The following is a 26,286-nucleotide window of genomic DNA, read 5'->3' on the forward strand; positions in this document are numbered from 1 at the left end:
TTCACAAAGAGAAACTGTTAGTACAAACACTCAAAAGGTCAATCTCTAAATAAACAGAAAGAGAGAGTGATGAAAGGGGTTAGTTGTTAGTAATGAAGCTGAGATGATCACAAGTCAAAAAAAGCAAAGCAGCAATGAAATCAGAGTACTGTGAGCATGCTAGAAATTTTGGCAAGATCACATGTGAAGATACAGAAAGCAAAAGTTACGTTCCCCAGTCTGAAATGCCACACGCCCCAAAAACTTCTTCTTTACTTTTTGCAGGGATTTTTGCTCCTTCACTCAGTTTAGGAGGATCAACAACTGGTTTAGCACTAGAAACGAGCATCAGCTCTCTCCACCCAAATGCTATATTCATACTAAAACAAAGGATGAAAACAGACATAATCTGCACCTACTACACAAATCTTTGTTTTATCTTCATGCCTAAACAGGATTTCCCTCTAAATCAGATGAACATTTCTCCCTGACAAAATATCAGCAAAACATGGTGTGTAGTTCACATTAAAAGGAATCTGTACAAAGTCAATTAAGAAAAACAAAAAAGATTATGACATTAGACAAATGATAATAGCTGAAGATATTTATGGAAACTTTGATGATGTAAATACTATCCATAGGTTTCCTATTTTACAGTGTTTACTTTTGGGACTTGCTTGTTTACCAGTCATGTGGTAGTGTCACATTGACTATAAATACGTACTTTACAGAAAATGCAGAACTGTAGAAGTTAGAGATCTGTTCTTGGCTTTGAGGTGAAATTCAAATCTGATTATGTATCCCAGTTAAAGACTAGCTTTCCTACAATGAGCTAAGCTTCAAAGATCAGCACAGTCAAAATTTGGCTCTATAGTTTGTAGCCTGACCCTAGGTAAACCTCAGGCAGCACCACTTGTGGTTCAAAACAAACAAATAAAAAAATCCCTTGATGTTTCTGAGTCATCACACTGTATTGGTTCAATTTTCAAAGGTGAATTTGTCTCAGTCAGTCATGGAACTTTTGGTGGGATTAATAAGTGCTTTGTGGCTCAAAGGTGATTTGGCACTAAGGACACCACCCCTGTGCAGGGAGGACCAGTGTGAAAACAGCCATGTGTTCACATCACAGAGCCTTGTGCAAGGCTGAGAGGGCTCTTTGCAACTGCTTGGAGCTGGGCCCCAGCTCCTTAGAACAAGGAGAGCACTTAGGACATTCCTGTGAATATCAAACATTTGCTAAAAGGGCAGGATAAAATCTTTCCTCACAGACCAGTAAAACCTCTCTGCCATCTCATATTGTGCTGTATGTCTTGTCCTTTTCCTACTGGCACTCATCCAGGACAGTGTAATTAGAGGACACATGGCGTGACAAGATCAAACGATATGTCAAATATACAGAGATCACCAGCCTCAACTGAACAAGTGCCAGTGTCCCAGCACAAGCCAACTAAAGTGCTTAAGAAAACCAGCAGCTCCCTAGACACTGAATGACAACAGAAAACTTTCCAAAGCAAAGACTGGGAACAAAACAGCTCATGCAGCAGTGGGGAAAATAGCAGGTCTCTCAAGAGGCTGATCTATATACAAGGCACCAGCAGATCCACAAATGACCCAGATAAAGAGAGTAACAGATATATGCAGTGGCCTTCCAGAACACAAGATTGCAGAAGGTGGTATGTCTAACAGTCTCTTGGTCTGGGGAAAAAATAAATAAAGGAAGGACTACTGGTATTACTAGTCAGAATGATGAAGACACAGGAAAAGAAATAGCAATGAACTTCTGGAATTCACTACTACTACAACAATATAACCAAGACAAATACTGCTGGACCAACAGAGCATCAAATACAATGTTAGTCTGGCCCTGGTCTCGACCTGTCACTTTTAAGTTAAAACCTGCTCATGCTGCAACAAGGAAAACACTGAAGGTCAGCTCTGCAAGGTGCTCAGTGCTTTCACCAGAAGTCAGACAGTTGTACAAGCTCCTTGTTTGTTAGACAATGCAAGAGAGAGATGTAGAGTGAGAGGGTAGAGTGTACATTTGTGAGTCAGCAAGTACTAATGTGTGTTGTGGTGGCAAGGGAAAGAAAGCAGGGAGAGATCAAACAGGCAGGACTGGCTATGCCTTGAGCTACACTGAAAGCTTTTCTTGAGGTTTGCTCTTTCAGCATCATCCACAGGAGGAATTTTGGGCTTGCTGCATTGTCAGGCTGCCCTAGCCTTTTGACTAAGACAAGGTAGGGGATTAAATTTACATGCTGCGTGGGCAGTGCTGTCCCTTAATAAACAACACAACCAAAGGATTAATTGAGATAATGTTTTACTAAAGGTGGCTGGTGACCGCTGGCCGTCCCCTTTCCCTTGTGCTCTGAGAAAAGCAGACAAGGCAGCTGCGCTCTGCTGAGCAAACACACACTCTCAAAGCCACCCTGTCTGCTCTGCTCACTGCCCCGTGCCTGGCCATCCCAGCCAGAGAGGCAGCACCATTCTGAAGCATCACTTGAACGACATCAGGACTTCAGCTCCCAGGCTTACCAGTGGTGCCCAGCAGCTCCCAGGAGGACACAAGACATGGTACTTTCTCTCAGAGATTCTCTGAGAGCCCAGTGAAGCAGGAATAAAGGAAAACCAAGAGACTCACTGAAATTTGGATTTGGCGGTTTGGATGGCCTGACACAAAACCCCGCAAACCTTACAGGTGCCATTACAACTTCCCCTTTTCAGGGGAAGCACAGACCACTGTGTGTCAAAACCTCTGGGTTCACTTCCCCCACTTCAACACCACTTTCTCTTTGGACTTGGCCATGTTACTTAACCCAAACAAGTTTGGGTTTTGCATCTGCATGATGAGCGCTGCCTGTTCAGAAGCATTCTTATGGTCCTTCACTGCTTGCACACAGTAATGTCCAGGCTTCTTCCCTAGGGGGAAGATTTAGTGATCCCACCAGAGTTCCTATGAAAGGAAAATGAGCCACATGAATTGCTCGTGCCTGAGACAAGTAGGTTGATGGGGGAAACCAGTGTGAAACAGCTCATTCACAGTAACCCCCAGGGAAAAGGAATGTAATGCAGGGTCCAAGCTGTCAAACCGAGGTGGTGAATTCCTTGTGCTACAGGCTGACATTAGGCCACTCAAATATAATGTTTTGGTTAAAAACAACTCATTGCACATGTTCAGCTGAAGGCCTAGGAGTCAATCCTCAGTGTAAGTACTTTAAACTTCATGAATAGGAGGTACAAAAGAGCAGAAATCATGCATGATGAGCCAACACTGAGGACATGGGTAGAACCCTAGAAGTGTTATTACCCAGCTGATATTTGTCTATACATATGTGCATGCAGTGTTAATATTCCACAGCAAGCCTCCAACTAAACATATGTCAGCAATTGCCAAGTTGCTTCTTTTTGTCAGGTAGATTTTTGTATTCATTCTCACAGTCCCACAATTTGAGTCCTCATGGTTCTCCCAGCACTCAAATCTCTTGAGCTTCTGCCAATCTAGATCTACCCAGTGGCAATCACACAGGTCTGAGGAAAGCCACACACCTTGTCTGAGCAATTGCAATCTCCTGCATTTCAAGTGAAAAATCAGTGCTGGGGAAGAAAGGCATCTGCAGAACAGCCGATGCAGATATGAGCTGATATGAAACCATGAGTAATGAACTCTCATCAGCAAAAGCTCAGTGTAGCTGCCTTGCTCACTGTTATCACAATGCTCTGGACCCTGTACACTGACCCTTGTATATATTCATCACTGAGGAGGAGTGAACAGCTGCCTCTTGTGCAGAGCGTAAGAGAAGAAGGAAAAAAAAACTCTGTCCAAGAAAAACAGGATGTGAGATTCAGAGAAATCCTTCTGGGAAAAACCAGGAGTAGGGAGCTTGGAAAGAAAGCTTAGGAAGAAATGTATATTTGCAAAAAGGACCCAAGTTTTCAACATTATTTCTGCTTCGTATCTGTGAGGATGCATGTTCACAACCCTCCTGATACCTACCTTTGCTCTCTACCTATACTGCCAACAGTCCTTTCTGATCAGGTTCATATCACTGGTGGTGTCTGTTCAGAAACAGCCTCAATCACTCACAGCTCACTCTGAATGCTACAGCAAGCCTCCCCAGAAATGGATGTTTCTACTGCAGGGTGTCATTTAATTGAGCTGTTCTGTTAAAGAATTCCTCTTCCTTCTTCTTTACAAGAACTCACACAGGGATATCTTCCTACATGTGAAGTAAAATCTCTGCTTGCTTAGAAACAATGTCTCACAAAAGAAAGTATTGAAAAATGTTATGGCTGGTAACCAGCAGGGATAAGGTCTTGATTCCCCTAAAGCTAACCATAAAGTCACTGTTGTACCAGGAACAGGTTCAATGTGTAAGTGTTTTAGGGAGGCAGGAAATATGAGAACAGAAAAGGCTACTCTATGATTTATTTGTTCTCCTAGTTTTTGCTTGAGAACCTCAGATGACAATACTACGTTAGCCTCTGATCTATACTCCCAGCTGTTACTAAATCAACAGAGTTGCTCCAAAGTCAATACTGCTATAGTGACATCACTCTGGTCCAATATATACACACAGCAAAATTAAAACCTGTAAATTACAACTCAAGAGCCTTCATAGGATAGATCAAACTCACTGCTAAAATATTATTCTATACAAATTCTGTGTTTGTGCTTCATATATGAGGTGTTGTATCTGCTGTGGCTTTTTTGGATGTCAGCTTGCTTCCATTCCTGGTTTCTCATCTTATTCCAGCAACAGCTGGAATTACTGTACAGAGATAGCCTAACTCCAGCTGCAACACAGCTCTTTCCATAAATTACTTTGTTTTAAAGCCTTCTAAAACCAAATGGGGCATAATGTGGCCACCAAATGTCTGATGAACCCTCTCAGACTGAACACCAAAGGAAACTGGTTGAACAATCCTGAACATTGGGCAACAACATTTATCCTCTTCCTCATTTCCCACATTCTTTGCATCTGGTTCCCCAGATGCTTCAGTAACAGGAAAGCTGAGGATGTCAGTAGTCATGCCTGATCTCACTGGCCTTTCCTCATGCTTTTCAACAAAATAAAACAGGGACTTAAGCCACAGTGAGGCACTGCATATTTCTGCTCTAAGCACACAGTCAGCACATGGGAGGGTGGGCCACAGTCATCCTAAATCCCACCAAAGTCCTTAGATCCAGACAAGGTCACAGCTCTGCACTGCTCCTCAAGGAATGTATATACCTCATTCTCTGAATGTTGACTTATTCATAAAACTGTATGACTTGATTAAATAGCTCATTCTCCACCTCTGAGGGAACCTTTGTTATCTGCTTGGAACACGTCCTTGCCTTCTGTCTGCCACTGAGGGAGGAGAAGCCATAGGGCTGCTTTCTCCCCTGTGAGTCTGGGGAAATGACCATAACAGCAGAATATTGCCATAAGCTTTTTAGAGGCTTTTTGAAGGATTTAGTTGAGATTCGTAAGAGAGCTCTGATAATATAAAACACTAAATAAATGCTAAAAGTTAACTGTTTTTAATAGCCACAGATTTAAGAGAGATCTTTCTTTCATTTACACACAAAGGTACAGAAATATCCTTGATTTCAAATAACCACTGTGCCTGCTGTGAGAGGCTCTGCACATGATTTTCATTGCCTTTCACAGAGAAAATAGGAACACTACTTTGCATTTATAGACTTTAAAACTAATTTGCAGACAATCAAGTCTTGAAACCCCCACTGTGATACAGGAGGTAAACATTATACCTGCTTTAGAGAGGAAACTAAGAATGAAAAAGGTTAAATCACCAAGTCTAAAGCCAGAAAGGAGACATTTGAGAAATCAGGCATGCTACTAAGGTCTATCTAGATGCACAATTGCTCACCTGTTCTTCTTACTGAACAGTTAACTCTTCTGATCTCAAGGCTCTAAACATCAGGGTGCACATGCCATATGGCGAGAGTGGCCACCACATTTATCTGTATTACTATGATATTTAATCTTCTGCAGATACTTCTGTTGACCACAGAGTGTGCCTGGAATTGCATGAGGCCATTTATTCCATTTTCTAACATGTGTGGCAGTAGAAAATTGTTGACGACTAAAAGTTAACCAAACATTTATTTTTAGAACCCAAGTCCAACGTTATAGTGTCTGGACTCATAACTACCCATTTCTCCGACATTAAGCTGAGCTACCACATGAGAAAATTGCTAGAATGATAGTGTTTCCAGGGCATACTGAGTCACTGTCCAACATGTAAATTGGGAAATAAAATAATTTCTCAGCAACTGGCAGCAAAGTGGGAGGCAAAGCTTGCAGGAACTCATCTTGTGTTGAAAAATCCAGGTTTTTACTTTAAAACAGGTTCCTCATCACTATGCACAGTTTTTTTTTAATTTTCCAATGATAGAAAAACAATTAGGTTCCATGGTATTGAATTCTTTGCACTATCTAGTATTTAGAACAAGTACTAAGCATCACTACCAGAATTACAATGGTGATGACCAGGGAGCAGCGAGAGTAGCACCATGGAGATTTAGGAACATGTATCATTTTTTAATCTGATCCATCCTAGAGAAGTGCTGTGGTGCCTATCTGGAGGCTCTTCCTGACCAGTCTTTGGAGAAAGATGACTGTGAACCTCAACCCTGCCTACAGCAGGAATTCCCAGCCCAAGTGAGACCACCTTGGCTTGTTTCCTCAATGGCCCACAGAAATGCTAATGTGAAAGAGTAAAAAAGTCTCTGTGACAATGGATTTTTTGCCTTTTTTCATTTTCATACAATTATTTTTCCCCTTGGATGTGCAGGCTCCACAAAAGAAATTTAAGCTTCTATCAAAAGGCTTTCCTAGATCAGGGGAGGTACAGCTCAGAAGTAATTTGCTGATGCTTGGGATTTGCACACTAAAAGCCACAGATCTCATGTCCAGTATAGCCTCTCTCCTCGAGAGGAGAAGCTGCCTATGCTCAGTTAATAATTAAATCCTAAATGGAAGCAGAAGGGTTGATGAGGGTGATGAAGGTTTACGACTTCATGTCTTTGTATACTTTCTAAAAGGAGAAACAGATGTTTACAACCACCATAAATTTCCATTCCACAGATCTCTTGCTCTGGTTGTTACCTTGGGGCAGTGACTTCCAAATGCTGTATTAAGAAACAAAAAAATTAATTATTTTGCTAGAAGAGAGAGTCTGGGGCAGGGTCAGAGGTTGAACACATTCCCTCGCAGAGCAGCTCAGAAGGCAGAAGACAGCGTTGGAAAATCCTGCTCTAATACTGCTCTTTTTGCTGGTAACCAGGGTCTCCACAATTGCCAGTTCAATTGGAGAAAAGCCCTGGAAATTCTTCTGCTTTGTCAGCGACATAGTCCCAAGCAAATCCCTGTCTCATCTGTCAAAGTACAATCTGGATGCTTTCACTAGCATTAATTTAAATTTCTAAACAAACACCAGACCCTACCAACTTGTGTAATGGTGAAGAAGTTAATTTTATCTGAGATGTTTGGGTTTCCTCCCCTCTTTTGTCTCCCACTTTAAATTGATGCCATCTTGAGTTAAAAAAAAAAAGGCCAGGGGGCATTTTTGAGTGCTGCTTGCAGATATGCATTTGTATGCTTTCCCCATATTTTAACTAACAAATAGGAGGGGAAAAAAGTTCATTTTGCAAGCAGCCTGCTGTGATATAAATAAAAATAATAGGTACATTCACAGATTTTGAACTTTTTTACAGCTGCTGCTGCAAAAAGCAATTTTAATTTATAACCACAGATTCTTGCAAAACATATAACGAAGACATAATAAAATGGAATGTTTATCCTGTGGCTCCCATTAGACCTCCATTCGATGGTTGTAACTAATGACTTGTTTTTCCACTTTTGTATTGGAAGCCTTATTATTGGGCTGCACAGAGCATACCTTATTTGATTTCCCTAGCAAGGTCTGCACCTCTTGCTGAAGCCTGCAATTAGATGTTCATGAAGTAATATTAAAAAGCTGCATAATCACATCTATGGTCAAAAATTAAAAAAAAAAAAAGGAGAAAAAGCCAGTAACAAGCCAGCTCTGTTTGTATAATATTATACCGAGTACAATAGACTAATGTTCACTCTAGTGCATGTGTCCTTTAGACTAACCACTTCTATCTGACAACCTTTTTTTGGCAACAGAACACATTGTACTTTTTGGATAATTGACTGTGGAATATAATGTTGTTTATTCAAAAGCAGGTCACACAGAACTGAGCTTCCAGTTGTCTTTATCCCTCTACCTTTCTTATCTTCATTCTGTTTAAATTTATGCTGAATTTCTTTTAATTACACATATGGTTTTAATTGCTGTTCTGTATTTATTCAGTAGAAGATAACCTGATGGTGAAATGGTACAAAAAGTTGGGAAGCCAAATTCAGATTTGAAAACTATATTTGGACATATTTATTGGTGAGCAACATCATGAAGAAACAAACACAAGCATGTACTCTCCCAACACCCTCTGGTACATACAGGCCATGTTTGCCTGCAGTACACTTCTTGGTACTGAAAAATCTACTAGAGAGACTCATCCACCACTTGCTCAGTGATCTGGAAATTCTACAGCAGCAAAAGGCCTAATTTTAAGCCTAAGTCTTGGAGGACAAGAACCCTGAGGGAAATTGATGTAGAAACACGTAAAAGTTGTGAAAAATCTAGATGATGGGAAATGCAGTTGAGAAAATGGGTTCAGGAGAGAGTTTTAACTGAAGTATTAAAATGAGGTCGTGCAAGAATTGATGTGTTTCTAAAGCATATTTTTGGGATGCAGCCTGTGGAAAGAGAGGTTATAAGTAAGTATTGCATAATAGGAAGGGGAAAGGATTTTGATGCAGCAAGGAACAGAAAAGCAGCCTTCTAACACAAGGTGGAGAAGGAGATGAAGGGCACCTTTCTGATGCTGATCATCAGATCAGGAAAACAAAATTGTCACCTGAATCTTTGAGTCTCTGAGATACACACAAAACAGAGGTTTACAAGAATACAAATGTTGCAGAACACTTCCTCACAGAGATTTCTTCTGTTGGCTGAGTTGGACTGCAAAATAAAAACCTCCAGGCTTCCTGGTGACAGCCTAGAAGGAATCCACCTTAGAAGGTGTCCACCTAGGTGACAGCCTAGAAGGAATTTACATATATACAGCAGCAGTTTCACTGTGCACTTAGGTCATTTTTCTCCATGGAAATAGCATGAGTTTTTGCTTTAAGCTCTATCGCAGCAACAAGAGAAAAGAAGGTGATTCATTTAATGAACAACAAGTTCTTACAAACCTGGAGAAAAACCCTGAAAAAAAGATTCTTCAGATGTTAGCAGAGTCTAATTAGGCAATAATAGGATGAAAATTATGATAGCTAATCTGCTGTATATTATAGCTCAGGTGGGTTCCATTTTATTGATGACTAAATTAATCCTAATAAGTCGGGTTAAGTTACAGCCAACTCATTTGAGGAAATTTTGTTTGTTTGTTTAGAAAAATATTTAACTGGGAGGCCAAGTGATACTGACAGTAAGAATAATTCATCTGTCTGTGCTAAACCACACTGTGGAAAATCCTTGGTAATGCTACATTGATCAGCTAACACACAGCAGCTCTACTCTTCTAATTTGTTTTGTGTAGCTGACTTTAGATGGCCCATTTCAATCTGGACTATTTTGAGGAGCCATGTGAAACTAAGTCACTGCCCTATTACTGTGGATAAAGAGACATATGAATATTACTCTGCTACAAGTAAGATGTAGTTCATCTGATATTTCTTCCAGCAGAGAGAATACATTGTGTCTGGAACAAAGAAGAAAATGTGACTGGAAAGTTTAGAGCCCTTAAATTAATTCCCTAGACAGAAAGTTGAGGCATCATACTCATAATATCATGTTATGTAACTTGCTGTGGAGCCAGGCAGCTACTAAGTGAAATAGTGTAAGTTATAAAAACAAAATATTGTTGTGAAAACAATTTTACAGCTTTATAATTCACTATTACTTTCATTTACGAACAAAACTGTCAGTGTAATTGCAGATTCTGTTTGCCTTGCAGGAGTTCTTTCAGCCTGTGATGGGAAACCTCTTCATTTTTTTTTAAACTTTTTTCCCCCAAAGGCTGCTATTAAATTTACTATGTTATCATGTTTCTTTATAGTTATTCAGAGGTAAATCTTAACAGGAAGGCCATTATGTTAGTTTAACACCAGAACATTTATGATGAGTAAATGTAACCATATATTAGCAACTGCTTCATACCATTATTCTTGGGTGAAACAAATATTATATCAACAGACGTTATAGACTACTTTGTAATCTTTACAACTGAATATCTATTTTTGGTGGGATCTTCGTGGCTGGCACTGCTCACTATGCACCATGATAGTTTTCTAACTTGCCTGCTCATTGAAGTACTAGACTTAAGAGCCTATCTATGCACAACCATCCCTATTCAGGGAAAAATTATTCATCTTTTAAACTGTGCACAGCCCCCTGCACAAAGTGGTGCTTCAGTAACAAACCATTACTATTTTATCTGTATGTGTGCCTTATTAAAAGCTGGATTAAGACGTTAAATATGGTTCACATAGGTCAACCCAAATACAAAAAGATCCACTCCAAAGGACATGGCCAAAGCAGGACATCACTCAAAACATCATCTATGTTGCCACTGTGTTGTGAGCATAGTGACTTCTCTCAACACTGGCATTACCATCGGGTCATAAGCCCAAAGAGTTTCACATCAACAGAGAAGCCAGAGACCTTCTCACCTCAAAGAGAAGAGCCACCAAATGACACCAGGATGCTTCATGTCTCCTTGTTCTGCCCAGCCCTCCTAATCAATTGGTACCTAACCTTGGACAAGTTTCTCTACCCATTCAAGTTCTGGCTTCATTGCAATAAACTTGACAATGACAGAGGTTATCTGACAGAAAAACAGCTTCCTCACACACTCTGGTGCTTTGGCTTTGAAAGAATTACAATGTGGTTTGACTCGAGTGTATTTTTAAATGGAAGGAACCAGCTCCTCCAGTAATCAGCAGCACCATCACACACAGTAGCCAGAGTCTGCCTGCAAATCAAGTGGCACTTGCTTTTATGGGTGCTGATTTCTGTACTGAAAGCTGTAAGCCAGTAGCAAGGCCAACCATCCTTGTCACATCATGCTATAGACCAGACTGCCCTTTAGAGACCTGAGCTCAGGCAGCCCCAGGGCTCAGGCAAGCCCCACTGCCTGGAAACCAGCCAGCCTCCCTGTCTGATGCTATGCAAGTATACACTCACTGCATCTTATGACTCAGACCCAAAATTCTTATGTTAGCCTGTAACACGGTCTGGCAGGATCTCTCAAGGTAGACACTTGGTTATCAAGGGTTAACCAGCACAGAAGCAGAGCCCTTGATTAACTTCAAGGTTGCCCCATGCCTTATCATGTATGGAGGCATTGTCCTCAGCTTATTTTAAGAAGGAGCAAGAAAGAACATCCAGGTATTATGCCAAAAGCCTCTTTCTCAATTATTCCTCTTATATTTCTAACCCATTGTGGCTGACTAAAGGCTAAAGCTGCAGAAGCTGCATCCTGAAGCTGTAAATTTAAGTTGGTTTTTCAGTATATGCTGACCTGACTTACTCCCGTAACTGCAGGCTCCCTGTTATCTTAAACTTCAAGGTAATTGTTTGGCAACTCTTTGTTTCACTATTTCAGGAAAACAATTCAAAGATATGATACCCAAGAGAAAAAACTGATTAATTGCTCTGTCATCAGCTGGTTCCTGCCTAGTATACAGAGTGCTTAAATAATAAAAATATAATACAAAGAGTAAAGTTCTCAAGTGAACATGTTAAGCACATTTTGAGCCAAGAATTGTGCTCTTTCAAAAATCTGGGGTAAAAACCAGACTGTGCCATATTCCTGTAGTCAGGATAAGGACACCACTGTGCAAACACCTCTTTGCATCTCTTGCCAGCACCTATTCACCTGAAAAAACCCACAACAATTTTCATGCAGAGACTTATAACAGCTTGAAGAGGAAAACATCATTTTCAATGCCACAGTAGCATAAGTCCTGAGCTTCTCATCTTATTGTTAGACACAACTGCCTTCTTTTCCCTCCTCCTCATTTTAACAGAAGCAACAGTATTTAATTCAATCCACCCAGAAGCAATGACAGAGTCAGCAGCTGATATACAGCTAGTGCTGGTTAGAACTCTGAATTACTGTTTTGTGAAGAATGTCAACATTTTGACATTTGTTGCTATTCTCAGGGTAGAAAGGAACTGCATATTCGTCTGGAAATTTTGAAATGTCACACTGAACTCACAGTTTCAACTCTAAATTTCAGAATTTCACGTTCTATTCCATTTCACATTGGCTTTCAGTCTTTTTTAATTCATTAAATGCCAAAGTAGAATATTTTAAATCACCCTTTTAAATTTTACTTTGGTTTGCTTTATTTGAGCATATTAAAACTATGGGAAGCCACTGTCCCACACTGACGGAAGACCAACTTCAATCATCATTTTACACTGTGTCTAAATTCCATCCATTGAAAATTTTTGATACGTGACTTTTGTGAAGACACTTGGGTGAAAGCGTAAAATTTTGGGTGAGAAGACACTTTGGGGGAGGCAAGCAATGCAAAGCAAGCTGCCTGCCTTTCTCCATAAGTCAAAAGCAACACTAGGAAGGCATATATCCCTGTGACAGCAGGAGGGAATCTGGTAGACTGCTTTTATTCATCTGCAGAGAAGGAAAAACTTCTAGTTGCTAAATTAACAGCAAACAGCAAGAGACTTAGTCTCAGTTCAAACGCAAGCATCGGAGGTGAGTGATGGCAGACTGTAAAAATTATTAAACCAGTGCAAGAGAAGTGCATCAGTTGTAGCGAAGGACACTGGTGAGCAGATGTTTCTGAGGTGATGATGAAAGTTCCAAGCGAATGTCTCCATCAGAGATATTATATCAGTGGAAAAACTGACAAAAGCTGTGTAAAACAAGAAAACAGTGAGTCCCTTTTGGGCACTACAAGCCACATGAGACCATGTATGGCTGGGTGCAGCAGGCAGCAAAGAAATCATCTCCAGCAGTGTGGAAACCACGCTGTGGCTGAGGTCCACTAGTCATGAGCAGCCACCACCACCTAAACTATGCCACAAGCATAAGCTGCCTCATTAAATCCTCCTGGTTTATAGTTGTCTCCCCACTTTTCATAGTGCTCATCTGGAAAGGTGTGCAAAACTTTAGGGCTGTCTGAAGAGGAGGCCATGCTCCACTGATGCCTCTACAGATGTGAATGGGGGTACTGCAATCCGTGGCTGACCAGGTTAAGGAATTTGGGCACTTGTGTCATGTCTGGGAGAACAGACACAGCTACCAAAGGGATATTGCTCTCTTTCTCCTCCCAGCAAATCTGCAGCAAAGAAACATGGCTTTGGATGCTGTACTAAATCAGAGCTACAAGACATTTCCGTCCTCACCAAATTGTCAAATTGCTCTCAAGAGATCAATGATTTTATTAAGATTTCCACCATTTTGGACAAGAGCTGCAAAGCTGTCTCAAATGGCTTCAGTGGTACCTAGTCTAGATGTTGAAAATATGAAAGGTCCCTTTAGGAAGGAATGTGCTTTCCAAAGCCTATGAGTAGAATTAGGACAATAGCTGGGATCTAGGAAAAACAGATCTCCCAGAGCCACCCCTCAAATACACCAGGAGATACATGAGGTCCCTGAAAGGTCCACAAATCTATTTGGGATATATGATAGTATCTCAAAGATGTTCAAACATGACCAAAAAGAGTGAAAGGACCCAAAATTATTTGGAGACATGGGAACTCAACAAGGGGTTTTGGTGTCTTAACCAGTCCAGCACAGGAACATTTGGTGATAGATGAGCTGGTCAGTGGTGGGAGTTTACCAGTCCTGCTTTGGCTACAGGGCAGAATCCTGGGAATACTCCACATCAGAAACTGGTTTTGTCATATGTTTACTATAGACATGTTAGTGCCAGAAATGAGCATACCTAATGAGCCACCTTGGCCTTGTGCCCTCTGCCCTTTGGGAGAGGAGAAGTTAAGAGAGAGGCTTCAGATTTTGATTTCGTCTGAGCAGGCACAGCAAGAGCATGAGAGTAGCCAAACGGTCTCACGAGAACTCTGTTGCTGCTCCTACAAAGGTCCCCATCACCCTGAGATTTTTTGACTGTTGAAGCACATGAAAGTTTAAATGAGGACATGCACTGCACCAGATCATTTCCTAACTAGGACTTGGGCACTAATGCTAGACAGACACTAATGCATGACTATCACCCCATAAGTGGCCCAAGGACAGAATGCAGCATGGAATTGTGTGTGAGTAAAACTCATTGTTTTCAGCAGGCTTTAAGAACCAGTACAGATTATTTGCTGTTCCCATACCAATCCAGATTTATTTTGGATCAGCAGCGACTTCAAGATGATTAGTACACAGCAAAAAACAGAGAGCCACAATGTCATGAACCTCTTCCTAGCCAGAATGCCAAATAGAAACCTTTTTTTTTACCCTTTAAAAGCATGAAACAAATTTAATATAAATTTTTGCCACTCACAGTGATGAATCATGGTATATGTTAGAATTAGGGACCATTACCTTTTAATCTAAAATGGATTGGCTGCAACATCCTCAATAATTTGCGCACAAACTGTGTTCAAGATTAGGCATGAGCTTTTCTGAATACATTTAGAAATTGTTTGATACTTTAAAACCCTTCCCTTGCAAGAAGAAAAATTCCAAAAGGTCATCTTATATTTTGTGTGATTTGTATTAATGCTTCTTACCCTTTCTGTTTCCTTAACTGAAAAGTCTCAAACCAACCTTGAAAAGGCAAAACACAACCAAATGCAGAATCATGTGTGTGTGTTGGAAAAGATGTTAAGATTTACATGATAGCCAAGTCAAATTAAAGTGACAATTCTTCCTAACAGATATCTGGCTCTAACACAGCCTTTTTTTTCCCTTTTAAATAAAATAATTCCCAAAGTTGATTTTATGAATGAGTTATTCTGCAAAGGAAGAGAAGAGCATGTGGCAAGGCTGGACAACACTGCTTTAATGCCAAAGCCTGCCACCAACATATCACAGAAGATTTGTAAGCTCAAAAGTGAAATAGGTAAGAAAACAGCTATTTAGCAGGTTGGAAGAGAAAGAAAGTTTCTGGAGGGATTTATCATCAAGCAGATAATAGTCTGTTCTGCAGAAGAATTGAAATTATTTTTTATAGAGGTACTTATGAAATATTTCTGTCTGTGTATTTGCAAATGCCACGTGCACACACACCAACATGTATATATAAATATATATAGGCATACATGAAACCCCCAACATGAGCTAAATTAAATTGTCCCTCCAGCTTTGTAATGCAAATGAGACTAACAGGCTTGTGCTGTTTGTGGTTTGAGATGATTTGTGTTTCCATAGAGATGCTGACTGAACTACAGTTTTAAATTTTTTTATATATATAAGCCTACTTGTATCTATAAAAGTCTAAATATGGATCTACTATACCTCAGCATTTCCTCAGTGACTCCACTAGAACCACAACCATTTACATCTGTTAAAGCTATGTGCAAATTTTGTGTCTTTCACTACTTTTCTATCTAAGCTCTGTACCAAGAACCTGCAGAGCTGCGAGTTTATTGCTTCTCTCCCTGCTTCAAAGGTTCTTATTAAGGAAGGGGAAGAAAAGAATAAAAACAGTTTCTTAGCTGCTCGTAGATAATATTTTAAAGCCTTCTGTAATTTCTTGCCCTCTCTAAACTGCCTCAAGAAACATCTTTCCCTTTCAAAATTCCCACTGTCAGGAAACCTGAAATTCAGGGAAGACCATCTGTGTGCTGTTAGAGAAGGAAATGACAAATGGACAGGCTTTCAGTCATGTATCAGAAGCTTTTTCCCCTTTCCCTGTGAGCACTCACAAACTCAAGAGCATGGATGTGCTCAGACATGCCAAGGTGGGCCTGGGCAGCAACAGCATCATTGCCTCCCTACCTCACCCTTTGTGGAACCTCAGCTCGTCATACACAGTGAGGGCCCACAAAGCTAAAACACCTCCCAGAGCCACATTAGAGATGGCCACCAGCAGAAGTGACAAAAGCCAGGCAGGATCAGCTTGGGCAGAGAAACCAGGCAGACCCACTTTAACTTTCTATTTCAAACTGACTTCACTTTATGAGGTCCAGGCACTTATTGAAGTGGATGGGGACCATCTGGTGTACCAACATCAGAGAGGAAAACCAGAGCCGAGCTCTGTGGGGACTCATTTCCATGTGGTTTCAGTGATAAGTGATCTTTGAACAGCGACACACCAGAGGACAACCTCCGCAATCACTCTGAACCACAATCAAAACCAGCCTCTCGTGTACCTCCCATCTGCCTGAGGACCGGGAGCATTAATTGTTGAACCAGGGATGTCCCCAGTTATATGAAGCAGCTCACACCCAACCTCTCACTTCATCTTGGGAGTGCCCAGAAGAAAATGCTCCAGTTGAGCGATGCCTTACAGAGGCATGGCCAGGGAGCTCATGGGCAACAGCAAGTCACAGGGACAAAACCTGCCTCCCTCCCTCCTGTGGGCTGACACCATGCTTCCACACGTGACACCATCTCACTATTTGAGGCTAGCAGTTTCTCTAAGCCCCTGCAGAGGCTCTTTTCAAAGCAGATGGGAGTTCCCCATTTCCAGCTTTTAAGAAGCCATATGTAGGGAGATCTGCCCCACACCCCTGACAGCACCACCTTCACCCCCACCACCTTTCAGGGAGCATCCCAAGCCACGTTCCGCCATGTGGCTCTCGCAGGAGTGTCAGTGACCACTGGTATCTCTTACCTTCTGCTGCAGGGTGGGCGGCTGCGGGGCCAGCACTGGGTCAGTGATGTAGGTCTTCTTCGTGCCCGGTGGCTGGTAGAGCCCAGGGGGAGCCTGGCCCATGGCATTACTCGCAGGATACGCCGGCTCGGCCTTCCAGGAGCTCTGCGGCACGTAGGGCGCCTCGGAGCCGTTCCTGCCGCCGTAGCCCCCGTAGTAGGGGTCCTGGTAGCGGCCCTGCGGGGGCGCGTAGCCGTAGGCGGGCTCCGCGGGCCGGCCGGGCGCAGGGCCGTAGCCGTAGCCGGGCCCCTGGGGCTGCGGCGCTCCGTACTGAGGGGCCGTGGGCTGGCGGGACGGCGCGGAGCCGTAGGGCTGGCCGGGGCCCAGGCTGCCGTAGTGCCCGGGCTGCGGGCTGGGCGGCTGGTAGTGCGGGCTGGGCTGCGCCGTCCTCACCTGCACGTTGAAGGCCGGGCGGCTCGGCGTGGAGGCCGTGGCGTAGGAGGCCGGCACCGGCTGCGGCTTCAGGGTGCCAACCGGAGTGACTGGGATGGGCGCTGGCTGCCCCGGGCCCTTGGCAGTGGACTTCTTGGTGGCGGTGAGGGGAGGCTGGTTGGGGATGATCATCCGCTTGTGGCCAGTGACAGGAGTGGACACGGATGGGGTGGTGGCAGCGGAGCTGCTTGAGGTCCCCGAGCCCTGGAGAGCAAGGAGAGAGACACAGGGTCAGCAGGAGGGGCCGCTTGGGCACTGGGTCGAGCAATGAGGGTGGAAATGTGGGTTTACAGAAACATCTGTGCAGCAACTCCAACTGCTTAGGAAAGCAAGAGTAACAGGGCCACACGTTATAGAATGGTAATAGCAACCTTCCCCTGCTCTGACAGAACAGGGACGGCACCGCAGCAGCAGAGCAGAACTGCCGTGCATGGCATTTCATCTCTCCTTGGAGGCTTCTCCTCCGCCTCCAAACAAACAAACAAATTAAAAAATGATACACACACACACACAAACAAAAAAAGGGAGACTCGCCAGAGGATAATTAGGGAAAACCCCATGCATTCCTGTGGAAATGCGGCTGTTTTGAAAAAGAGAGAAAATGAGATTATAGTCTCTATGGAGACATGAAATTCCTTGGGTCTCTAGATCACTTGTAGGGTTCTGCCCCAATACAGGAGCTCCTTTAACTGTGCAGGAGGCAGCAGATTGGGATAGCCTGCAAACAGGACCCAGGCTGTAAGAATGAACTCCGATCAAAGCAAGTCACTGAGGTGTCCTTACCCTGGCTGTACCGGTTGGACACCTGGAGTGACCCCAGAAAAATTAAATGCTACAAATGCTCCATTAAAGGGCAGAAAGTGGGTCAGGATTTCCAAGAGCTTCAGAAGTCAGCTCCTACCATGGCAGCCATGTAACCCTGCACCAGTGCCCCAGGCACTGCAATGCTGGCGCAGCCAGGGAAGAGGATCACAGCAAATGCTGCTGCTTCCTGCAATTTGGCCATGGAATGAAGCTTTGTCGCAGTGACGCTCTCTAACAGGCATCATACATCCTTCAGTTTAGTGTACTTGTTTGTTTGGCTTACCTCACATTTAAATGTTCAAGAACACCAGTGTGAAAAGACATCTTTGTTGAAGAGCTAACAGTGTCAAAGTTTCTGAAGAACACTGACCAATACTCTTTATGTCTTTTCACTACATCAAAGAAGAGTAAACTTGGATTTCTAGAGTTTGGGATTAGGTATAATTTTTTGTTTCTCTATTTTCCTTTATTCTAAAAGAGTACCTGAATTTTATGCCTTCTACAGAGAAATGCATTAAAGTGAAGACATGCAGTTTGACTGCACCTAACACCATAGTTATATGAGGTTATTATCTCTCATTCAAACTTCCTGTACCAGGCTTGATCTCATCCATGATCTGCTTGATAATCTACAAGTTCACAGCAGCCCAAAGGCAGCCTTTACCCATGCTTTTGTGCACTCCAAGGCATATGACACCTTTAATTGACCAACTTGCACTTGTCCCCAGGTGTTCCCATTTATGCAGGCACCCTGACCTCCACCTCCTGCTCCACCTTCTTCCCAGGGAGGGCATGGTGAGGACTCTTCAGGACATGCACAAGCTGTCCTGGGGCCAGGGAAATCCTGTGCCTGGTCAGCAGGTGGCGGCAATTAATTGCTGCCAAACCACCCAGAGGGGGCTGGGGTAACTTCAGCCACCTTGAGCCTCCAAGGGTTCCAAACTCATCCTCTGTACGGGGCAGGAGAAATTAATCCTCTGAGCAGGGTGGCTGTGTCCTCCAACATTTGGTAACCACCTCACACAAAGAAAAAAAAGATAAGTGCAACCCACTTAGCTTCTAGAGCACAGCCTACAAGCAAGTCTACCCAAGGGATAAGGAAGCTCAACCACCCAACTGGCAGCTCTTCCCTGGTGATGTGCAAATACTTTTTTGCTGATGCACTGGTAAAGACCTTACTCCTGCAATCACACCTTCAGGGCAAACCTCCCACAAGGAAACACTATAAATCAGCAAAAAACCCCAGGCAAATAAGAGCATCAGTCTGTTCTGAGAGGTGTGAAAGGTGTGTATTCAGAAGTGGGGAATAATAAGGCAGCAAACTTCTGCTGGAGGAAAAACATCTCAATGTATTCACACCCTGACCTTGCTAACAGATCCATGACAAGGCAGCACATAGACAGACTGAAGAGATTTTCAAACTGAGAGCAAGGAAGAGCTGAAGCATGTCTCAGTTGAACTGCAAAGGCAGAGACAGGTTAAGGGTTTGTAGCTCTCCATTAATACTGCCCAATACTTCTACTTCTGAAACACCTGAAGGGAGGCCGGCACTCCTCCATCCCTGCATCAGAAAACAACTGCACCAGCACCCATTGCTAGCAAGAAAACTCGCTTTCTGTCAGAATTGTTCTCCCATGTCAGGTTGGCATTTATGCCTGGGAGTGCCAGAAACTTTCCCATTTCCTCACCTATTTCATTCTTGTAAATTATAGTAGTTTGTCTACTTACTGTAATGGGATGAAAGGTCCACAGTACAGCACTGTGTAATTACCACCAGAAAAGCATTTTTCTTTTCCATGAGAAGAGGTAGAAGGTAGATAATGTTATAAAGGCAATGGCCTGTCTGGGAGAGGGGAAAAGATCAAAATAACAGAAGTGAGCTCTGTTCATCACATTCTGTATTTCTGAATGCAGACTCTGGAAGCAGGTCATGACAGATGCTACTAAAACTCTTCTGATCCTATCTCAAGAACTTGGGGACTTACAATCTTACATATAAAAATCTAAAAATCTACATAACACATATAAACATCCACATAACACTTCACTTATGCCAGTCTCCTGCCCTGTCTGGAATACACCTTAAGAATGATAAACCCTTCTTCCAGAAAAGCCCCAAACCCTCACAATCTGTGGACTGGTACCAAGTAGCTCCTGTGTTTTGACACTACAGACAGGATGAGCTGTGAGTGTCCCCTCCTGCACCAGAATCCAGCGAAGGAAGGTGGCAATTTGGGGGAGCAGAGCCCAAACTGCGCTATCAATGCCACAGCGAAGGCCCGAGCTAACAAGTACTGGCTGCATTGTGGCATCAAACCACAGGCTGCCTTGAGGAGGAGGAAGTTTGCATCAGTAGGAGTCCCCAGAGGCGCCCTGCGTGACTCATTCTGAATTCCTCTGAGGGCGCTGGGCAAGTGTGTGATGAAAGCTGGGGTTTATGGGGGGAGGTGTAAGGCTAGCTGCTGTGGTGTAGTAGAGAAATGGGACAGGCTACAGGGAATTTAACACTACTGGAGCACTGATGATTTATGAGGACACAAGTTGGTTGTAGCTCTTGTGCAAGGGCACAGGTGAGGTATCACCATAAATCCTCTGCCCTTTTGCCTGAGAGAGAAGGGTGGCCACAGTCCAGCCATGCACTCAAATATCACCCCAGGCTTAAACGTTAAGATTACTAATGGATTAAGAAAAAACTTTATAAATGAACAGTCACTAAGGACAAGATTCCTGCTCTGAGGACGGGAATGTGTGGAAGGACAACAAAAGGGTACTCAGATACCACTAGAAGAGAGATTTCAACAGCTGTCTGGAAGGCACTAGGAGGATAGGAGGGATGGATGAGGCTGTAAAGATGCCAGGTAGATGGAGTAATGCACAGAAGGCTGGAAGGGGCTATCTATATCACTGGGTACAGTCTAGCAAAACAGATGACTGTCACAAATGTTTCATCCAAGTGAATCCACAGAACTTCCACCAACACAACAAGGTAGAATCATCCAAAAGCACATCAAAGTGACTGCTCAGAAACATGAAAACAAGTAGAAACAGGAGAAAGGAAAAGGAGAAAGACAAAGAGTGAATTCATAGGAGCACAGGCATTCCTTTCTCCAGCAGCTCCTGGACAGCTCATTTCAAAACCATACTGCATTTGCAAGTGATTATCGCAGCCAAACATGCTCTCTGACATCCTCTGAGGGCTTTTTTCAGAGGAAGACAGGCTTTCCTCTGCTCACTATGCCCTGATGAAACTGTCTGACACACTTTGCAAGTGCAAATTAAAACCACGCTACTTACCATCAACCCCTTCTTGCAAATTCGTATTTGCAAAGAGAGTAAACTAGAAACCCCAGGTGTTGATAACATAGTTGTTGAGAGAAACTAGAGTAGGAAGGAGTTAAATTCAGAACCTCATCTACCACAAGCATTATAATACAAACTCTTTTTTTTTTTTTAATGGGAAAGCACAAGAGCCTTGTTTAAACACAGATGGAAGTATCTAAATGTACTGCCTCTTCTACAAATGAATTATCCAGCAGTTCAAGTAAAGGTGAACTAATACTGACAAAATCAAGTAAAACTCAATCAAATGTGGGAGGAAAAAAACTCCAAAACACTTCTAAAAAAGCCTACCATGTATAACCATGAGTAGAATCACTTTGCTTGGCAAATCCTATCTTGTCTTTTTAAATGCAGAGGAGGTTCATAAACATTTTCAGGAGTTTCATGTACCAATCATCAAAGGCAAAGTCTATGGCATTGTGATAAAGTCACACTGTCCAAGAGATCTGACTTTCAGAGCTGGGTGTCTGGATTCAAAGCTACCCTGGTGGGCAAATCCAGAATCCTGAGTATCTTTGATTCTTTGTCCTGAAGAAATTATTTACATATATCTTAAATTCAATGTACATCTACAACTAAAAAGTCATTGCATAGGTACTAGGGATGAAACATGTTTCTTCTACAGAAATTAACTTATAATTATTTACCATTTGTCAGGGTTAAATCTTAAAAAGAGTACCAAATTATCATAGTCTACAGCATGAACATGATTCTATATGATCAGCTGGAATCCATATGAAAAGGACTTCATTCTTTTACTTTGTAGAATTATTTTTATAGAATCCCTTCAGTTACTCAGGTTTCAGAGACTGAATCAAAAATGCCAATACAAAGTTTATCATATTGTATTCAATTTTCCAGACATTTTTTCATATAGGTATAGTTGAATAGCTTTAGCCCTTTAGATGTCCTATTATTACATACAAAGATACATTACTCCAGCTCAGTGATTTTCATCAACCTTTATGCTCGGCAGCCCCCAAAAGTTTTTCAGAAGAGACAAGCTGCTTTATGGAGAAAGTTAATCTATTGACAATAAACATGGGTTTTTCAGTTACCTTCAATTGAATTCTTCTTAGTTACCTTAGGAGTGATCCATGGACCCCCAGGGTTTGCAGAGCAGAGGTTGAGAACCACGGCCCTAGCTGGGGCTGCCTTTTTTGGGCATTTCAGTCAGTAATTGCTCCAGGATAGGAATGAAACAACTCTTCTTCCTCGAAAGGCAGAAACCTGGCAACTACCGGTGGGCTGAACCCGAGATGCGGCGTTCTCAGGGGGCTGCCAGTCCAATGGGACACTGCAGCATCTCTCCTCCTAACTCAGCCCCTCTCCTGCATGGTCCACTGACACAAGCTGGGTTGAAACACAGGGCCAGCTCAGGCCACCTGAAATCCTTTATGTAGCACTCAATGGTGGTGGAAGTTGAAGGCCTGGGTGGGAAGGGCAGAAAACGGTGAAAAATTAACTTGGCTTTTCCTATCACCAATGATGGGCATTCACCTTGGCTAGCTGGAGGTGCTTAAAGCTCTCCCTCTCTCTGAAATGTATCTCCACAGGGTCATTTATTCCATTCTAATATTGAAGCCTAAAACAGGGGAGATGAATCATCCCCTGCGGGAATCTACTTCTCTCCACTGACTGTAAAAGAAGGGTAAAAACAGGCAAGACAAGTCACTGAATATTTAGACAGCACAAGTTAGTGGAGACAAATTCCACAGTAAGCAGGTAATTTTGATGTGACTGTAAGAAGCAGAGATCCCTTTTCCCTGCATTAAGTGCCCTGCCACTCAAGCTCAGCTACAGCAGCACACCAAAGGGATTTCTAAGTGCCAGCAGCTCAGATGATTTGCCAGGATCCTGCCTCATCCTGTAGCCAAGGCATGACCAAGAGGTTGTGCTGCAAGTTTATTTCTAGTGTATGAAGGGGACTGACATGAATGGGACACCCTTCCCCACCTCCTCTTCTATCTCTGCGCTGAACAGTGGCTCCTGCTGGAACTGGAGCTGCTGCTTTTGCAGGAGCAGCACGTGGGCTGAGCCTACCTTCTGCCTCAGGTAGCATACCCCAGCTCCCCTCAGTATGGGAAAAATAACCCCAGAGAAAAATAAAACACTCTGCTTTGAAACCTTGGTCTTTAGGTACCTGAAAATGTGAACAGGGATTTTAGGGGGTTTCCTGATGTGCAGGCACCTCTGCCTCCTGCTGACTTCAAATTCTGTATTTGAACAAGCAGCTTTGCTAGTGATAATGTATGGCCAAGTTCCCCTGAACCCTTTTCTGTGTGAAATAACATCTGGGTGAAAATGAGAAATCTGGCCTCTCATTTGGGACTTGCAGATGCCTGGAGTCTTCTGGAGTCCTGGTAGAGCTCCAGCTGGGCTGCTTCATGTCCAGAGATCCTAAATGGATGGACTGCTCCCATTTAGCATACCTGATGCATTTTCAATATACAGGATTCCCTGGCCTTCTTTATAAGGTCCAGACAGTCCAAGCACACTGAGGACACATCTTTACAACTCTGCACTGCTGCTATGCTGCGCACACAGCTCAGTTGCTAACACAGATTTATTTTAAATGTCAAAATATCCTTAGAACCCAATCCAAAGTTTTGAAGTCTGGTCCAAACCTTAAACCCCTCAGCCAAAACACGTTTATAATTTTTTCTTTACACTTTCATCATTCTCTCATTTCTAGTTTACAGCTGACAAGCGAGTGTCACGGATGTATGGGCTGTGCATGGATCAGCAGCTACACTCAGACTTTGCAGATGTGAGACGCAATTTGCTGGCTTGATCACCAGAAGCTATCAAGGTATTCAAACAGACTGCTCCCAGGCACTATACCAAAAGAAGAAGAGGAGAAATCTAATAAAGTGTTCCACTCTGGTTCTCAAATGAAGAGAATAACTTGTGAATGTCATAAAGTGTTACAAGAACACAACTGCTTCTGAGCTTTGATCTGTTTTTCAGCTGCTACCACAGGTGGAAAAGGAGTCAACGTAGTTGTTAATGTTTCCGTCCATAACCTCTTTTGTACTCCTTGTGATGGCCCAGCCTGAAAGCATGGGAGATGGTGCACAGAAGAAAAGGTGCTAAGAGTTGACCTCCAATATTTTATCATGGAAAACAGCCTTTCACAACTGAGGCGTGCAGTTACAGACACACACCTTGGTTCAGCTTTCAGTGTGGGTGTCAAGTGTTTTAGGCAATCTGGGTTTCTACTTTGCAACACTCCATTAATTCCAAAGAGTCTCAACACATCTGAAAAATTTGGTCTCCAAAACACAACAGTGTTATGCCAGGGAAGAATTTCCTTCTCAGTTTCATATTTACTTTTTTGTTTACCTAATACTATCGCTACGATGACTACTCTGAGCTTTTTATTTGCTTTTCCTTCTCTGATGACTGATCATCTGGTATTTATGAGAAGGACTCTCTGAGAGACCAGTTTTAAAAGATGTGCAAACAATTGACCTAAATACTTTTAATGCTGGTGGACAGTCAAGGTCCATAATACTACCTTAATTCATTGAAAGGGCTAGTTGTTATTTAAACTTTTCTATTTAGGCACTCAACTTGACCACTTCAAACGCAGTAGCAACTTTATCTATAAGAATATCAGATACCAGCATGAGACATAACTGTCAAAAAGTTACAGAAGATGCCAGTCAAGAGAAGGCAAACATTTGCCAAATTCATCTTAGGATACTTCTGTAATTTCCCACTCTTATCACTAAAATGACATTATTTGCACCCATCTGGACCTGAGGACTTTGCAATGGCAGCCCCCTGCACAGATTTTATCAGTAGCACATGGACTCAGCAGTAAATTACATAAAGAGCTGTTAAAAGGCACCAAAGCCCTTTAGCTACACCAAAAGGCAGAACTACTGAGGGCAATCCCAGAAGCAAAGACCACAAAAAAACCAGCACTGCACCATGTGAAGACAAGTCACCACGTGCACAGAGTACTGAAACAGCTCCTTGAGGAACATCTCCTCTAAGTCTTAGCAATGCAGGAATGTCCAAAGCATTTCTATTCATCTAACTGGGCCCTTCTAATGGGCTGAACAAATTCCCTTGCTTGATTTAGGCAAATATTGCTAAGCCTGACAATGGGGAAGCCCCCACCCCCCTATAAATAAGAACTTTGGGTAAGCAAAGTATTTTCATGACTTTTGCTATTACTAAGCTAGTAAAACTTAAAGTATCATAATTACAGCACCCATAGACTTTTTTTCCTTCCTTTTATAACTTTCTATTCGCAATGGAAAAGAAGTTCCTGTGTATGACAAATATGGGCAGGTTTGAGGGTTATACCACTATCCATGGATGTGCATCATGATTACAAAAAGTAGATTAGGAAGGTATAAATGGAAAATGCATGAGTGAGGGAAGAGGTCTGCACCTGTGAGTGACAGGACAAAACTCCACATACATGAAGTCTTCTGGAGAAGTATTCTACAATTTATATGGAAAAGTTATCATTTTCTATTGTATGTTAACAACAGACACAAAGATGAGTCCAAAACCGTTATAAAAACTTCTCATTTCCTACTAAGTTGCAAAGGAATTTTAGAGTGTTTATAGAGTATACAAGCTTTCTTCCTTTATTAAGTCTAGAGAACACTAAAAAAGTGTGCATAGGCACACATAAAATAATAGGAAATATATATGCACCCAGACACTACTTGGTTTACTTTGTGTTACTTATTTGTTTACAATTCCATTTATTTGCTGCATTGCATTTATAACTTATTTATCTTTTCAAATTCCAAAACTCTATTAAACTAGATTTAAAACATTTTCCTACTAGAGGGCATAAACATTTTCG

General features: G+C 42.4%; 1 protein-coding gene across 37 annotated transcripts in view; it reads right to left on the bottom strand.

The window, feature by feature from the left end:
- LPP (LIM domain containing preferred translocation partner in lipoma) overlaps positions 1-26,286 on the bottom strand; it is a 352,923-nt gene that overhangs the window by 112,157 nt on the left and 214,480 nt on the right. For all 37 annotated transcript variants that reach the window (XM_085587199.1, XM_085587213.1, XM_085587195.1 and 34 more), the window contains one exon: positions 16,839-17,513. In XM_085587199.1, the coding sequence (XP_085443325.1) occupies positions 16,839-17,513 (675 nt within the window). The remainder of the gene's footprint in view (positions 1-16,838; positions 17,514-26,286) is intronic.

The sequence above is a fragment of the Lonchura striata genome, chromosome 9 (assembly GCF_050655825.1).
Source record: "Lonchura striata isolate lonStrDom1 chromosome 9, ASM5065582v1, whole genome shotgun sequence".
NCBI lineage: Eukaryota > Metazoa > Chordata > Aves > Passeriformes > Estrildidae > Lonchura > Lonchura striata.